The 18,646-nt window shown below is 38.5% G+C and overlaps 1 protein-coding gene across 2 annotated transcripts in view; it reads right to left on the reverse strand.

Annotated features, from left to right (window-relative positions):
• The window catches only part of MND1 (meiotic nuclear divisions 1), a 44,727-nt gene that overhangs the window by 15,360 nt on the left and 10,721 nt on the right, over positions 1-18,646 (reverse strand). For both annotated transcript variants that reach the window (XM_054203266.1, XM_054203264.1), the window contains exons 5-6: positions 3,417-3,491; positions 1,459-1,573 (exon numbers count right to left, since the gene is read on the reverse strand). In XM_054203266.1, the coding sequence (XP_054059241.1) occupies positions 1,459-1,573; positions 3,417-3,491 (190 nt within the window). The remainder of the gene's footprint in view (positions 1-1,458; positions 1,574-3,416; positions 3,492-18,646) is intronic.

The following is an 18,646-nucleotide window of genomic DNA, read 5'->3' on the forward strand; positions in this document are numbered from 1 at the left end:
AACTCCCTTAAATGCTCATCCCTCCATTGCAGAAGCTCACATGGAGCTTCCATACATTTTAACAAACAAACACAAAAATAAAATAAATTAAAAAAAAGAGAAGGGCATGACTGAAGTAACTAATGATTACATTTCTTTCCCTTTCCCTCTTTTTCTTTGTGTTGCCAGCTAATGCAGTTTGCCCTAGCATTCAAGTTGTGATTTGCCCTTTTGTTCCTAGTATTTAGGAACATGCTTACTGCAACTGCTTCAAAAGAGAGGCTCCTCAAAGCACTCGGTGCCATGCTTACTATAAGGGTATCTCAGCAGTTAAAACACCTGGCGCTACGAATCCCTCTGCTGTCGGTATCTGCCTAACCTCATTCATTTTTACAGCTGGAATCAGCTGGAATGCCTCTGTTACTTGTCCTCAGGAGAGCACACAGCGAGGGATTTACAGCACAGTAACTAACCTCAGGTCTCGAGCTTGCTTATTCCCTGGCATACCATTACATCCTCGGGGAGAGAGAACGCAGCTGGCAAAAAATGTCACTGTCCCTCAAAATAAATAATATCTGCCTAATTTTGGGGTGTGCTGCCAACTCTGTTTATGTTCCTGGCTTTCTCTCAGCACACTTCTAAAGCTGTGGACTTAGAAGAATAAGGAAAGATTCAGTCAGGTATTTTCTCAGGAAAAGGCTTGTGCCTGTTCCTCATCGCAAATGGCATTTTGGCTTTACAGCAACTGAATATGCAGGGTGTTTGGGTAGCAATGTAAGAGCCTAATAAATAAAACATGAAAGTTGAAGTAGAGAAAATTCAATAAAATTTCATGCATGCTTTTCATTTTTCATGCCAAGGATCAGAATATTAAGTACATTTCAGTGCCCAATTCTGTATTAAGTAGTAAAGTCACTCATCGTTCCTCGTAGTCCATTAGAATCAGAAACTCCAACCAAAACCCAGCATGTCAGAGACGTACAAACACTAAGTCAACAGTGTAATACCATACTTATGTATAAGTGACAATTAAGTGTCTCTAATGAAATGCTTATGTTTTAAATAGACAAGACAAAGCAAGTAGAAAGATACCTGTTTTGCCAGTGCAGAATTGAAGGTAAATGGGAACCAGAGATGACTCTTCCTAAACACATTCTAGGGTTCAGCACACTTAGAAGTTATAGAATTAATATGGTTCCAGAAAGAATTGTCCTGATATTAATTCTAACGCATCAGAGTATTTCAATTTTAGGATTGTTTGTTAACTGCTCAGTTGCTGTCAGAGTAAATACCAATAAAACTGCCCTACATAATACAACAGAACATGAAAAGAAATGGTCAGTGTACCTGTGGTGTATTTCTTACAGCTTTTAAAAGAAAACCAGCTATGCTTTGGCTTATCTCTGCATACCAGATTTTAAGCTAAAGAAGTGCAGACCTTTCCGTGCAAAAGTTCACTTTCAACAATATACAACTTACGCATTTCTTCAATGATGTCTGGATCACATTCTCTGTATTTGTCTATTTCTGCCTTTAACTGCTCTTTTTTCTGCCGAAGGGCAGCAAGTTCCTCCATTAGAGCTGCACGTTCTGCCTGAGGATTCAAAGTACATTGGGAGATACAAAAAAAATACAAAAATACAAATCAGTAATTATTGCACAGAAGGTTTTTCAAAAAATAAAAATATGTAAATTTAAAAGCTGTTTTCACTACTGCTTTCTGTCAATGAACCAGTTGAGCATTTTATGCATGCACAAAACTCTCAGTGGCACTAAATGATACTGACTACAAACTGGAAGGAAAAAAAATTAAGGCCAAAATGGATAAACAAAAGATCAACTTTCTACAACCTTTGAACTCGACATGGTTTGACAAACTCCAAACAGATCTCTTAATTTTGGGGCTTAAAGGTTAAGCGATATTTAGGAGTGCTGGTCTTGCGAATAAAGAGCATTACAGAAAAACCTACCATTCACACTTCCACAAATTGGGATGCCGTGTATGAACCCTCTCTGAATTTATTTTTTTCCTTCTTTTTTCCCCCACCATTTAAGAGCAGTGGTCTCAAAAATAAATTCACATATTTATGACATGGTAGTTGTTGCTGGGAAAGTATACAATATTGACCTTAAATATTCTATTGATCAATAAGAATCTGCAGACACTGACTCAACATGAGCTCTCCCATTGCCAACTCAGCACATACTTCTAATTCAGCCTGTAGTTACAGCCAAACACTGTAACTGGCTGATATTCAAAGAACTCATGCTAGGGCACTGGGTAGACTAAAAAAGTCAAATAGCATGAGTTTGTAAAACATCAGATTCTTAGTTAATGGCAATCTCCACAGCAGAGATTGGTGGTTTTTTGTTTTTTCCCCCCCCAAGACTTCCATATTTGCAGTGCTTTTGCCAACAGTCTGGATTCTGTTCTGCATGTTCTGAAAATTAACATTCAGTTCTGCATGTTCTGAAAATGCAGATTGGAAATCAAAAGCTTCCTTATGCTGGGGCATGGAGGTCAGAGACCTACGTCATGACATAGATTTCTTGGGACTCCTTCCTAATGTATAATCCGGAACCAAAATGTTGGAAGCATCATCCAGAACAGGACTTCCAGGACCAGTAGCTTCTTGTGACTAGGGCCAGCCACATGGTGAAGCCCAAGTTTCGAACATTCCATTTGGAAACCTGATATGCACAACTGTGTGAGAAACGTGCCTGTGATTCCCTGATTACAGTCAAACCCAGAGCGTTTCTATAAAACATTATGGATTCTAAGATTTGGCACTTTCCTACAAAACTCAGTTCCACCTGAAAGCTTCCGGCCATCCCTGTTTATGCAGTTATTTATTGAAGGTTTAAACCACTTTAGACTGAGCAACTCAAAGCAAATCAGCAACTTAGAATACCATATGAAGTATTTCTAACTAATATGCTACTTCATACGTATGGTAAATATGAAGCCTAAATATTATTTTGCAGTGTTAACAGCTTCAGCATGTAAAGAGCACCAAGCTTAAATGGCTGCTCAGAACAGTAATTTAGAAATCTACATTATAAATAAGATTAAAAAAAAATAAGACCCTCAACGCTTAAGTTTGCGGTTACTAGATTTGGCAGTTCAGCAACTTTGGTACATACCTCTAGGTAGTTCAAGTTTTAAGATATCTTTAAATCTGAAAAAGCCCAGAAGATTACCAGACCTCAGGCAGTCAGACATTTTCTCAGCCTTGGAGCAGCCAGTTGTCAATACTTTACTTGTTAGTGCATGACCAACTAAGGAATAATCTAATATCTGATTTTTTTCTCTCCCTTTCTCATCTCCAGTATTTAGAATTCTTAATGGATTTCCAATGATTACATTAGTATTTACAATCTGTGCATACTTGTAAACCCTATTTCCTGGTAGGATGCCTCCCCCCAAAGCAACTTACAGTATCTTCACGTCCAATTTTTGCTTTCTCAATGCTTTTTTGTAAAGCCTCTTTTTTCTGACTGCTTTCAGCAAACTGATAAAGGAAACAAAGAACAAAATCAACCTATTTCAGTAACATGTATTAAACACAAAATGTGTATACATAGAAATATATTTAAATAAACAGGTGGATATACACTTTAAAGTATATAAATTTATATGTATTTATACTTGTGTAATAAAAATAAACACAAAATAAATACAAAAGCACCCAAATATAAGTCTGAGGCTCTGAACGACAGAAAAGAATTACAGGAAACAGAAATTTTCACTCCCATGACACATAATCTTGTTATGTACTGCGCATTTAGCATGGGACCAAAATCCTATTTCATACCATAATCTGGCATCTCTATGCAAAGGACTCCATGACATGGACACTTTGGATTAGATGATTTCCTTTGGTCCTTTTCCAGCTCTTCTTATTCAATGGAAGCAGTGACAAAAGCTGTAGCAGATCCACCTGCTCGGCTGCTGATACCAGTCTTCCCAAAGTCTGGCATGCCATTGGCACGGCCCCAATTCCTTTTGCATACTGGTGAATAGAAGCCTCTGTAGCTCAAAGGCATGTAAAGCCACTGCCCTCTTTTTGTGTGCTGCACTCACACTGCTAGACTTCAGAGTTCCCTTCCTTCAGGCCTGAGGCAGAGGAATCTCACAGGGCTGGCATGAATACTCCCTGCATTTCCCTGTTACTCCAGGAGGAATCACTCATCAAGAGAGACCTCTTTCCATTAATCCGCCACCCATCTTGAACCAGGCCCTTCCAGTTTAGTTGGAAGTTTTCCAGAGACATTTTGGAACCTCTCAAGCTGAGCAGGATGTATTACTCGCTCCTCAGGGACATAATCAGCATTAGCCAAAGCGCCTTGAAATATTAAATGGGATGAATGAGAACGCAAAAAAAAAAAATCTAATAAAATGTAGTTTGGAAACTAGTTATTGCATTTGAAACCAACACAAAAACAAAAAGAAGAAAAAAAGAAAAACTAGTATGCTTTGTAAGTACACTCACTCTTTGGTTTAGCTTTAAGATGTTCTGAGCAACAGTGAGGTAGAAAACCAGTATATCACACTAACTGCAAAGACAATGAAGGTGGCTGTCAGAGCCCACGTTTCTTTCCGCCTTCCCCTCAAAACCCTCACATGAAGCCTCCACTTCTATATTCTCTTTCTCACTGAGGATGCCATTGAGTGGAAAATCATTCCTAGACATTTCTTGCAATCCCTAGCCTTGATAATTTAACCATATCATTTATATTCTTGTGCAGCTGAAACACCAAGATCACATTCATACAATGCAAACAGAGCTGGTTTGGAGCTATAATCACTTCTCAATTTCTATTTAAACTCACGTTCAGGCTGTATTTTCAGAAATGCATATTAAATGTAAATGCACGATAAAAATCAGACAGAGCTTACTGCCAAGTCTTAGAGATCAGCTGTTAACAGTAAAAAGAAACTCTGTACTGGTGGTCCATATAGATTAGGACCCATCCCTACTGCAGCTCAGTGGGTTTATGGGGTCCTTTTATAACTCAACTTTTAAAAATTACTTATTCTTTCTGGATAAGTATGTGCTCATGCACGTGTGAATATACATGCAGACAGGAAGGTCTCCTTTCAAAAAGAGTATTTTAGTTTTTCTTCAATTTGTATAGAAATTACATTAATGGCAAGGCATGTATGATTTGGAGAAAAATACATCCAGCTGTTTACTCATTGCTTTCAGTGCATGTAACCACAGAGGCAGTGTGGGTTTCAGTATGTGGCTTGAAGTCCACCAACATCTTAATTTTGGCGGACAGTTAAACAGCACTCTTTCTGGGCTTTCCACAAAATTCATATAACATTAAGTGTGTTAGTCCCCACATTATGCCATACTAAACAGAATTATACAGTTCAGAAGAGGTCAAGTACTTAGGTGTAGTTTGCAGTTCATGAACCCCTGGGAAGACAAATACCAGAGCATACATCCTTCGGTATCTCTGAACGAAAAGTTTTTCTGGAACAAAACTCATAGAAGAAGCAGAGAAGCCAAGGATCTTATTTAGGCCCATATACCACAAGTGCAAAGAAAAAGCCAATGCTTTCTGCAACAGAGAGGCCATAAAGGTGTCGCTTCCTCTGTTTTTTCATATTCCTGAGGTTCTTTAGGAATGTTTCTGCATTCTCTAGGATGGAAGCATAGAAGGAGCTCTCAGGGAGTTGCAATAAAATCATAAAAGCTGGTTTCCAGCTTGGAAGCGTGTTTCCCAGTATGGCATCTCATTATTTTCTTGATCCTCTATATTCTGCAGCATTTAATCATCAAAGAGACAGTAATGACAAACACTGAGAACTACAGAAATTTCTTAGATTCTGACCTACATAACATGCAAGGTCGCCATGCCATGAGGTTATAAGACTAGGAGATCTTCCTCTGTCTAAAAGCAATGATGATTTTTATACAATTTTATTGAAGATTTTGCTTTCTTTTGTCACAGATTTTAATTTATGGGTTTGTTTCTTTTTTAATTCTGTCTTCACAATCAAGAATTTACAAAATAAAAAGAAACCACAGCTCTTTGTGTATTATTTAGAAGTCACAGTGGGTATTCCCATGACAACAAATAAAAGATGAGGATAAGGAAAGGAATAGCAGAAGGAGGTGAGATATTGAAAAAAACCAAACATAGGACAAGGATGCAAACGATGAGGAACAGATGGCGAGGGTCTGTGCAAGGAATCTATGACGAGGGGAGAAGCAGGAAGGCTTTGATACAGAGATGGGAACATAGCTGAAAATAACTGTACATAAAAGAAGGAAAGACAGCAAGAATAAAGGAGTCGGAGGAAGGATGAATATAGATGATACAATACTTAATTGAGAGATAAGGGCAAATGGTAGATGACAGGTTATAGGGCATTAAAAGAAAAAAAAAGGCAGAATTTGCAAGTGTTGTGTATGTATGACAGCAGAGGATCACATCTGGCCAAATACAGTGGCTTACTTTCCCACTCACCAGCTGTAAAAAATCCTGATTGCAAAGCAGCACAGTAGCAGATGGAAGATTTCAATCCTTGGAGCAATCTTGGGACATTTTTCAAGAAAATTGGCAAATAATTTCTCTAGAAACATTAACCACCCTGAGAGAAATCTGCCTCCTGCCAATAGAAGTGAGATTGATCTGGAGACAAAGCTACTTATTGTCTCCCCTCTATGTTTCTTAAGAGAGATGTCTGGTCTGACACATGAACAACCTTCTGCCATGAGGGTAACTGACCAGGTGTGGAAAACAAGTACAGAAAAAGATATTCTACTGTACTAGAAAGTTTTGTATCTGTCTGACTGCTCTGAATCAGCACACATTTAAGCAAGATGCAAGAAAGCTGGCAAAATGTCATCTAGGGGAATGCTGTTCAAAGAAGGAGGGGAAACTAAATAATTAAAAGTTAAAAAGTAAAAAAAAATTCTCAGAAAGAGCATTTTCAGTGTTTGTAAAACGGCAGATTAATGAAGTAACTAGCATCTATAAAACAGGAGAGCTGGGAAACAGTTCCTTTAATTTTACAGACCACTGTGGTCAATTAACTGACCACTGGCCTAGCTTCAACACTAATTCAGTCCAAAGTCCCCCAAAGGGATGTTCTTTCTTCCTTTGCAAAGGTCTCACAATGTTTAGCTACACACTTGCGCAGCAGTCTGCGTGTGCTAAGTGCTACGTGCTGATGACAACCACCAGTTCCAGCACAGGCCTTGAGGTTTCTATCAAAGGATACAGATCAGATGTACGCAGGTAATTTATGATATACTATGCATGCACTATTACTAGGGCTCCACTTTGGCAAGTTGGTGATGTACATTTGGAAGAGGAATGTTTAACCCTGACAGACGAGAGCAGCAGGTTTCAGTTCTCTTCCTTCTCAAAACCTGCCCGATACTGTCCTAGCTCTACATGACTGCATTTTTATCCTCCAGCAGCAAAAGTTTTTGTTGGTCGTATTTCTTCTGGTTCCTCGTTCTTAACCGCTCTAACCACCAATATCCCACCAAACATGTAGCTTGTCTCCCTAGCATATTAAAATATCTACAAGCCTGGTGTAAGCCATGCAAACACAGGCCTTAGAGTATGTACACTGGACAGGAATCAAACCAAGGTCTCATATGCTAACCACCAAGAGCATTCGCAGCTGTTAGCCCACTGTCATTACGGTCTTAAAGAGAAATATCATACGCTCAGTTTTCTTTCAGCCAAAACACTCAACCAAAAGTGGTATTAAAAATTACTGCTATCGTGAGCACCACTCACTGTGGCAGTACAGAAGAATTCAAGACATCCATTTTTTAATTGTTTATCATTTTGCAAAGTTATTTACTTTGGGTCTGAAGCTCGCTATGCTTTGTATCAGGCCAGAGGCAAGGGCTTGTTTGCCTTCAGCTTAAACAAAAGCAGTTCAAGAGTTTTAGGGTGACATTTGCAGTAGATGGGTGCATTTATTTCCTATGTTAAACCTAACCCACCACTGAAAAACTTAAACGGAATTGACAGAAGGCATGGAGAGAAAGTACTTCAAAGCATTCCTCTACATTTTAAAGAAAGATAAAAAAAAATTTGAAGCCAGAAAGCAGACTAGTAATATAGAGAGAGTAAAAATGCAAAGATTAACAGTCAAAGAACAATCTGAAAATATTGAAAACAGACCTGTTGTGTTAAAAGAACAGCATAGAACATTACTAAAAGAAACCACTCAGCAATCACTGTTGACTAAAACAATAAAACTTAAAAGAGGGAAGAAAAAAAATAAAAAAGGCAGCACATCAAGGTCCAGAATTGCTTTCTAAAGTACTACGCAAAGTAAGCATACAACTACTTCTTTTACATAGACAGTAACAAATATGTACTTGCCAGGGCCTCCACGTACACAGAAGTAAATTTTTAAGTTAGCTGATTATGCTGGCAGCGGAACAGAGAGTACTACCATGAACTGCAGTATTGCCACTTCTCCTCTGCTCTCAGGATGCCTGCCTACCACTCGTGAAATGCCATTTTGCATATAACCCATCCAGTGAACTGAACTACAGCAGGAGAAGGTCCCAGGTTCACTGGGACTTTAGTCAGGGATGTGATGTACCCTTAGCGAAGCACAGACAGCAAACACATACTTGTTATGTAAATACAATTAAAATATCTTTTTTTTTTCTTTTAACATTTGTGAAAGTAGGACAAAAGAAGCATGCAATGTCTTACCCCAAGACATTACAAGTCACTTCAGCAATAGGGAATCATGTTTGCTGGGACTTAGAAGGAGCATAAGAGAGGCAACTAGGGGACTGCAATGGTTAAAGAAATACAGGTAAGAACAAGAGCAGAGATTAAAGCAATATAGGGTAAGAATTTTTAACTCAGAAATTGAAGAATAGACAAGATTTCTTTCAGCAAGAGAACACCATAAAATGGATGGGAAACAGACTGTAGAAAAAGAGAAGAGATAGAGTTAGGGCCCACCATATTTCTGTACTCAAGATTTTTTTTTTCTGAAATACCACATTATAGGAGGAGATGTATTGAACACTGGAGAAATGTTCAATACATTTCTAGACAGATGGCTGTCTACTCAGACACAAATACCACGTATGTCCAATCAGACTATCAAAAAAAAAGAATTCTGAAGTTAGATCTCTGGCCTCAAGCAGTATTTACATGTTTTGCTAGAGTATTCATGTGGGTAATACTGATTTACTTGCCCCTCCCACAAACACAATCCATTTTGTGTTTCAAGATTAAATTTAGGCCTATAATCCTGATTTATTTAGCACGCTAACACTTGAGAGTAAGTCTGAAATATCACACGGTAAATTAGGCATGGCTCTATTCTCAGGTCATGCGGAGTATGAGTCGAGTCCTTTTTCCTGTGATTGTTTTTGGATAAAGAAAACAGAACGTGTGCAGTATCCAGAAGAAACAAATGAGAAATTCCCCCTCCATTGGAGCCTTCACCCATCCATGTACAAACCTTATATTGCTAGCTGCAGCTATTTTAAAGATTATTACTCTATAGTAAACCACTCTACATTAAAAGTAGCTTTTAATTCAATTATTTTCCATCTTTCTAGATTTGCCATAACAGTTAAGTTAAAGTTTACTTAGAGAAGATGTCTTGCCGTGAGCTTTTGTTTTTGCTTCATTCATTTGCAACTCCGTTTGGTAAGTACTAGTTATGCAACAGAAAATAACCACTCCAGGCCAATCTCCTTAATAGACAAAAGGTGAAAGAAACAGTTCTGCAGCCTGAATGAAAGAACTGAATTTCTCTGTCTGCTTTCGGAGTTGGCATAATTGGCACGACCTGAGGGACAGATGGCTGTCTACTCAGATACAAATACCACGTATCCCCAATCAGCCTATCAAAAAAAAAAAGGGGGGGGGGGGAAGCTGAAACGCCTCATTCTTCAACCCTGTTTCATAAATTCAAGCAGTCTAATAGGGAAAGCTGAAAGAGCCAAAAAGCATCTGCATGACTGACAGAACTATAGAAACTTTTAGTACCTGGACGTGAAGGATGCTTGTTACTGCATATTAGTGTATTTACTAAATGTACAAAGTCCAAGGTGATAGTTAACAGGTCTGTTCAAGGCAGAAAGAGTATTGAAAAAATATTTTCCCTTGGAAAGAAAGGGAGACAAAGAAGAAAAGTTCTATTTTTTTCCCTAAAGAGCTTTTAAAGATTGTTATCCTAACCAGCTGGGCCGTACACTGACAATCCCTTCAGGGACTAAGCACAGACAGTCCCAAGTTAAAACACAGTATTCATCTGATATTCCCTGAGCTCAAGTCCTCTCTAAAGGCTACAAAAAACCAAATCAAAACTTTATTCCTCAGAGTTTAAAAAAGCCCAAATTCTACACTGAGATATTATCAGTAAAATAAAAAGCCTCAGTAAAATAGATCTATCAAATTTCAGAGTTTTGATAGCACTCTCACATATTCACTCTTTATGCCAATTTAATCATTTTTAAGTAAGGCTCAGACAGATAACCGAGTCATCTCAAATTCCTGATACAAAGAATAGTCTTTGATGGAACTACCATGTGTTCAACAATAATGAGCTGTTTGACTGTGACGAAAAAGATCTTTCCTCTAGAGTCTTCCTGCTTCAAACTAACTTCACACATTTTGGTTTTATACTCCATTTTTAAATTGTTTTTTAATTCTGTTCCTTGCAGAAGAGGAAAATACTATGAAGTAAGACTTATATAATTGCATGCTAGTATTTTATTTCTGCATGCATGCTAATTTTCTAAAATAAAATATGCTATATTCATTGAACGAGAAGACTTTAAAGTGAAAGTCAAAGTTCAAATTAAATAAGATTACAACTCACTGTCTCCATCAAATCCAGCTTTGAAAGTAGTATCGCCTCCACCCTATCCCCAGGCTGGAAGCTCCTGCCCTTGCAGCAGAGGCAAACTTACAGGTTTGCTAGACAGTGCAGAACATCTAAGCTTTACACTTTTCTCGGGGTGCTGGGTTTCTGCCGATGTGCTGAACTGTGGCTCACAGCTGCCATGCCTACTATGGGCGCGGGCAGATCCGCAGGGCACAGGGCTGCATCCGTGCCAGATTTGATTGGGCTTCTGGAGTGAGCGCCCCATGTTTATTCCCAATTTCTTTGCATTTCAGATTAACAATTTCATTACAATGTCCGGAATGGAGCCAGCAGCCAGTACGCAAGCCTCTTCAAAAAGGAAAGGTAAACCGTGCAATGATATTACCTAAAAAATTCTCAGTTTCACAGAAAACACTGTTAGAAACAGCAAGTATTTTTTCCGGCATTATATCAGAATGAATATGTAATATACACTACTGGGGAACAGTAACAATATACCCTTTTTAATATAGTAGGATTCTTTCTTCAAACCTACTTTATAATCTTTACAGTTACTACAGAGCCAGCTTTTTTTAAAAAAGAATTGCACTTAAATCATGCCAATTTTAGCTTGTGCTCATCAAGAAGGCAGGAGAGGAAAACTTACACTTCACAGTTGCCATCAATCTAGTTACATATTAACAGCTAGTAAAAGGAAAAGCATGAAATTCAACTAATGAACACCAAATTATGAGGTTGCTTAATTCTAACAGAAGCCTCCAGAGCACCGTATTTTTAGAAGTCTGCCATGACAGCAGTAACTAAGCATACCCTCCAGGGCTTTGTAGCATGCCATTAAACATAATTCCAGAAGGCTCTAATAAGTTACAGCATTAGACGAGTATTCTCTGCTGGACATTTTAGGACTTAGTAAATTCAGAATCATTTCAAGACATCAACATTTTTCAAGTGCAAGATGCAATGAGGTAACAAAAACCCCAGACTGCTTCAAATAAAACTTTAGTAGCATCTTCCAGGAGACTGATCCAGGGAATAAGCTTTACAAGATCAACAAACAAATGGGCATAGATATAATCAACATATTCTCCATGTTTAAATGATGCAAATTCTCAGCCTCTTGCTTTTAGGATACTTCTTAACTGCCACAGCTCCCACTGGATGGTATGAAGTTAGCTAGTCATACTATACCAGCTTCACAGTTGACTATTTCTTTATGTGCCTAGTCCTTTATTTCAAAGAAAATGTACAGGTCATTGAAAGCCTGCAAACTGAAAATAGAGAGGGGTCACTAATTGCCTCTGTTGTGAAAGTCATTACTATGCAAGAGAGGAAAAAAAAATAGTGAGCCAGAAGGGAATGAAATCACCCAGCAGACCGGGGCTGCAGATTATCAAAATGGCCAGGCCAATCCAAGGAATAATAAATAAATAAAGTAGAAAGTTAAATGAGATGCCCTCAAATATGAGGGGAAAAAGGGAGGCCCAGCACGGATATGGGAAAACTGCCGTTAACTGCTTAGTCAACACATTGGGATCCTGCCTATGTATTATAAAGGGCATTAAAAGAGAGAACTCTTCAGCAATTAGATTTTTATTTTTCCTGGAAAGAGACAATTTATTAGGTTTTCTGCAACCTAATAAAATTAAATTGTAAGCATATATATATTACAGAAAAATGTCTAAATAAATAAATCCTAACAGAAGTCACATGTATTAGTTGCGAAAGTACTGATGTACTTCTCTGGTTTTAGAGGACAATTCTTTAACTATGCTAATGTATTCACTAACATTCATAAAATGCATACTAAAAAGATACCTCTAAGCTTTTCTAAAAGGTATTTCAGCAAAGCTTAAGATCACAATAAACCTTAAGACACTTTATGCATGCAAGTCCTTTATGTTCAATAAATGAAAAAAGTATTTTTAAAAACTTACTGAATACGGAATTACTACAGCTCGTCAATTGATCATAACGTGACTATCTTGCACCCAAAAAATAAAGTGTTATATCAAAACCATTAGGCCACGGATTCCAAAGGTGTTGCACATGTACCTCTAGGGACAGCCCATCACTGCCACCAGGAGAAAAACCAGCGAGGCCCTGCATTCAAAACCATTGACAGAGGCTGAAAATCGAAATAGTGCTGAGCTCTGTGAAAGGCTGGTACACCATCTACTGAGGACACTTCTACAAAGCGATGCAAAAAGCTTGCTTCACAGCACTAGGTGCCACAGGCACTCCCTGGCTGATTGAAAGTGCCAGCCAGAGTACGCATCTTGTCCGGCATCTTCAGCAACATCACCCAACTCCAAGCACCATCAGGTCTGTTACCCCTCACTGAACATCTGTCATCTCCACAGATTTGTACCTCAGTTCAGGGTTGATTACTTTAAGCCAGCCACCTCTGAGCACTTGTACCTACTTGCAGTCCAGAATCAATCTCCAAACCGTGTGGAAATAACACTGGCAATTGAGTGAGTCATTTGGATCAAGGAGGAGGCTGCTCAGACTGAAACAATGGGGACAGCAGAATTTTCTTGTGCTTCGGGCAATGGTCTTAAGTAGTCTCGATACAGCAACTTTCATGCAGTAATCAAGTCACAGTATTTGTGAAGGAAAAATCTAGCTGCCTAAAAGGACAGAAATAAACCAAGCTGCATCTTGAAAGAACTTTCTGATGGTTAAAACTCAAAACTTTCTGTGTGCATTCTGAACAAATAAGGTTCTCTCCTTTTAGTTATGTTGTCAAACATCTCCAGGAGACTTCAAGCCAGATTACTCACCAATATGATTATTTTTTTCCATTAACTATTTTCAAACAATGTGCATTCCTAACAAAAGCATTTCCTAATATAGCATTCCCTGAGTCTTTATTTTTTTTTAAAAAATAAGTCCTTTCTCTTGTCATATTTCAGTGCTCGTAAGTACAAACAGTTTGGTGCATGTGAAGTCACTCTATTTCGACAAGTTCATTCCTGGGTTGTTTTTTTTTTAAACTAGCTGCCAAATGAGAGTTAGGATGTACTGACTTCTAAATTCTTCCCCTGGCTCAATATATGAGTCATGGGAAGTGAAAATCCCTCCTCTTACCAACCCTAGGGCAGGGATTTAAGGAATGAAACATCAACTAATCCCTTCCATGTTAACCAACACTGGCCCAATGCAATGCTTAGTGGGAGAAAAAAAAAATTGCCAGAAACTCTCCCCACAGAAGACTCTGTGCTGCTCACATGTATCTTGAAGGGAGTACAGGGAACAGCATAAAAACTTGATCCTGTATCCTGCTCTGAAAAGATTCTGTTTAATCTTTGTTGCAGAACGAGGTGACACCACCCTGCTCTCAGTCTCAAAAGGAAGAGTAGCTGTAATACTGTGTGCTGTTAAACTTTCCCTTGCAAAGCCTAAGAATAGAAAAGAATAATCCACAAGAAAGCAACATCATGAGAAATAAGGTAAGTTGACAATTAGCAATAGAATGGTGAAATGAATGGTTTTGAACTGAACACTGAAATGACATGTCACAAAACCAGACTGGGGAAAGGAAGTAAACTGGTTGTTCCCTTGAGCTACTGAATTACAGCACTCACAGTGCTGTCAATAGTTACACTAATACCTGCAAGATCTTTGAAGAACTTGGTATTCCAGGTCCCTATCTGTTAAAAATATTATATTATGCTATGGTAATTCTTTATGAACTTATGATTTGAGTTATATCCCTGTCATACTGAATGCCAGACGCTCTTTGATGTTACCAAGGATCACTGAAATTGCTTCTGCCTCCCTGAAGCCCTGTAGTGTCAGTACTAAACCCGCCTTGTGCAACTCCAGCTGAGATACCCCGTCACGCAGGCTATGGCAGACAATGAGCTGGAGAGATGGGACACTCCTTACGGCTTCTGAGGGTTGTGCTTTACAGACTCATCAGCACTTGAGTGAAAAAGGCCTCACTGTTACCTGTTACTTTAATTAATACTTAATTCAAGCCACTATAAAGCAAAATGCAAGTAACCATTAATTCACCTTATCTGAAAGAGACAGCACAAGTGTTTTACCAAAGACATAGATGAAAAAAAACCCAAAAAAAAATCTAAGATGAATCTGATTATACTAAAGTTACATCAAAAAGGTTTCTATTTTCCTCACTCACTGATATGCCATTTCCTACCTGATAAAACTGTTGTCGAGGTTTTAGTTGCGTATATGCCTTCTCATCTTCAGCAGGTAACATATCCTTCACATTCATATACCTTCTGTAGCAACACACACATCAGAACAATGCAAAAACCAAACACGCAAGGGGCTAATTGTATGAAACGCATTAGCAGCTCTTGCCTGAGATTGAACATGACCACGATTAACATGCTGGAGTTGCTCACCTCCAGTCTCCTCCTTTTATGCATGCTACGAAATCAACAAAAGGCAGCAGAATCATCAATAAATTATGATCTTTCTGTTTACGCTGCATAGGTCAAATTCTTCGTTAGTTTAATAAAAACCCTAAGCTTCCAGTATTGTTATGCCAAAAATAAACATCTCATTTTGTCGACATATAATTGATCATAGGCAAGAACCTGACTGACAGGAAAATACTGATAAAGAATAAAATCGCATCCGTTCACCTTTTCTTATGGAAGGAAAAAAAACAAACCCCGCACCCTCTCATTAAAGCTTCCACAGTTCTCCTGATAAATTTGAAGTTCCATTAAAATTTTCTCCGCTTATAAACTTTGTTAAAACAATACTTCTCAATTCACACCCACGCTCTAGTTTCATCATCTCATAGCTGTACTGGTGCAACTATAAACCCAAATGCAACTTCCAACATCTTTTTCAGTGGTCCAATTCACAGCTGAAAAGCACAACCAAGAGGTGAAGAATAGGCATCTGGAAGAAGGCATAAACCTTTAAAAGCAGCCATGCCACTGCAAAACAAATCAATACAAAATCCATAGGGACCTGCATAGCAATTCTTACTCTGTGAGCTATTGGAGAAAAACATTGCAGCAGACGCTATGCAAACTAAATATATTCACTGTCCTTGCTTTTCCAAAAAAAGGAGGAAGCCCAAACAGTAACCCTCAGTTAGAGAGCAGCACCAAGGTCCTAATCCTAATCAGATCAGCACAAGATTTACCATGTATGCCAGTTCAGGAGTTAGCACCCCTCTCTAAACATCTGCCCCCACAAAAGCAAGTTGAAAGATGGGGGTGGAGGGGGAAGCTATGCCAACAGAAACTTTATTTCAAGCAGTGTTTTTGATTGCCATCTCTCTGCACAAAGGGATCACACTGATGACGTAATGAATCCTTCCTCAAAAAAAAAATCTAGGGTATACGCAACCACTGTGAGGTATAACTTTAAACATCCAGACAAAACTGGCTTGCTCTTTGTTATAAATACTGAGTCAGACTTCTTTGCTACTGAGTCTTCAAGTTGGGGTGTGGCTCAATAATCACTAAAAAATCTGAAAGAAAAATTTTGTTTCAAGAACAGTTCCTAAACCAGCTTCCCCACAATCACAAGCTCTGTAAGACACAGAGACCTACAAGCAACTTTGCTAACACATTATGAAGTACCAACGTATGCAGGCAGAAGGTCCTGTGGCAGGCCCAACTTGTCAAACGTAAGCCTCAGTGCTATGAATTAGTAGGAGAATTTGCATCATGGAGAAGCTCGTTCTATTCCTCCACGTTATTTTCAAATGTCTCAGTTCAGCATTTGGGATCACCTCTTTCCCTTCACTATTTACCCATGCCCTCAGCAAACAAAGATACTGCCTCCTGGTAAAAAGCCTTAATTGCAGTATGAACTGAAGTGCTATATTTTTAAACTTGTGCTTTAAGTAAGGCGGCTTGATTCCAGCTTTTAACTGCTGAAGAAAGAGACCAACTCATGTAGTTAAGAAGCGATCTGGACAAGAGGCAGAACGAAAACATGTCTCTCAGCATGCCACAAGCTGTATACAGGAATGATCAAAGACAGGCAACGTGCAACAGAAATGGCACAATAGCTTACTCTTTTCCTCTGCTTTGCATGTTCTGACAAGAAGTTTTGTGATACTCAGTGACTGGATTTAGAAACCCTTAAGAAAATCTGTATCCGTTCACATCAAGAAGAATACCAACACTAAAATAGCTAATTTGAACTCACAGACAGAATCTGTTATCATCTTGTAAAAATGTTCAGAAAGCTAGTCATTGAAAATGCCACCTTTCCACTGTGTCAACAGAGAGGTTATTTTCAGCTAGTGAAATATGTTTTTCCCTGAAATGTTGAAACATTTCCATTCTCATCAGAAAAGCAAGGTAATAAATGTAAGTGTTTTTAAAGACTTATGACATGGTCTAAAGAGAGCACTTAGTAAGCCGATATGTTAGGAGCAGGACTTGGTTTGCAAATAAGGGTCTGGTAACAATACTATTTCTTTCAACTGGAACAGTTTTTGCATTGCAAAACTGTTTATATCAGCATAGTTTATTTCCTACACAGAAATAACCATAAAATAACATTACAATACAGTAACTGCATGCCTATTATAATTCCAAAATAATAGCTAGTATTATGTTTAATAATGTAACAGTACATTTAAAACAGTACAGCATATGTTTGTAGATAACCCCTGGATACTTACAATGGAGCACATTAGGCAGATTCTACAAGACATTCTAAGGAAGATATTCATCAGGGTATGCCAGAGACCTGCTTGATCAATTATCTTTAAAATTCATGACGGGACTGGGCCCAAGGGCAAAGACAACAAATATCAACTCCTTTATTCAACTACTTAGCTATAATATGAAGCATGAGCAAAACCAGAAAGTGTCCAAGAGCAAATCACTTTCATTCAACAAGACGGTGGCACCAGGGTGTTTGGTGAACAAAGCAGAAGTTTTGGCATGTATTTGTTCAATTGCTCAGCTGGCATTTAGGCTCTGGCAGAGTAAGTAGCCTGGTCTAAAATTTGTGTGAATACACTAGTAAGTTGAGTAACTTTAGTAGGAAACTCGGTTCCAAGTCACTGCAAAGTTAAACTGATCTCCTGTTTCACGCAAACGAAACTTCACTGGAGGAGGAATCAGCTGTTACTAACACTCAATAAAAATTAATTTAAGCCAAATCACACCAGGCTCTAAGCCCTAAGTTTAAGACTCTAAAATAGTACAAGCTTATCCAGCTAAATGGAGGAAGTTTTTAATTTCTGGACTCATTTGAGTTCTGAAAACAAGGAGCAGACAAAACTGCCAGTGGGAAAAAGTATTATCAATCACATCTCAGTACACACAAGGTACGGTATATATCCGTGATACTAACAGGTCACCTGAGATGCTAAGAATGTCACTCAAAACAGAGCAAGTCAGTGGCAGAACCTGAAATTACAGAGTCTACAAATTTGATGACCCATACAGTACCACAAGAGCTATCTCAAGCCGCACTTTCTAACCCATCCAAAGCACCTGCCTGAAAGGCTGTCAATACACAGCTCCCGTTAATGATGGGCAAGACCGCAGTACTTCTCCTTACTGCCACAAACCCCTGAATGTATCACTGGCTCATAAAAATGACATGAATCAGTGAATAAGGAGAAAGGAAGTGAAAGTTCTACCAAGTTTTACTCTTGATCTTAAAAACTGCAGCAGATGCATCAAGCAAGAGATAGAGTACCAGTACTTTCTGCCCTCTGCCAGATCCACGCAAGCAGACACACAAAATGCCTTCAGATGGTCGTCTAGAGCACCCAGGCCAGTAATGAAAATGTTCAGGGCAAAGGGAAATAAATGATCTTATGTTGTTTAAAATAGAACAGTGGACTGGATTCTC

The sequence above is a fragment of the Rissa tridactyla genome, chromosome 5 (assembly GCF_028500815.1).
Source record: "Rissa tridactyla isolate bRisTri1 chromosome 5, bRisTri1.patW.cur.20221130, whole genome shotgun sequence".
Classification (NCBI taxonomy): Eukaryota; Metazoa; Chordata; class Aves; order Charadriiformes; family Laridae; genus Rissa; species Rissa tridactyla.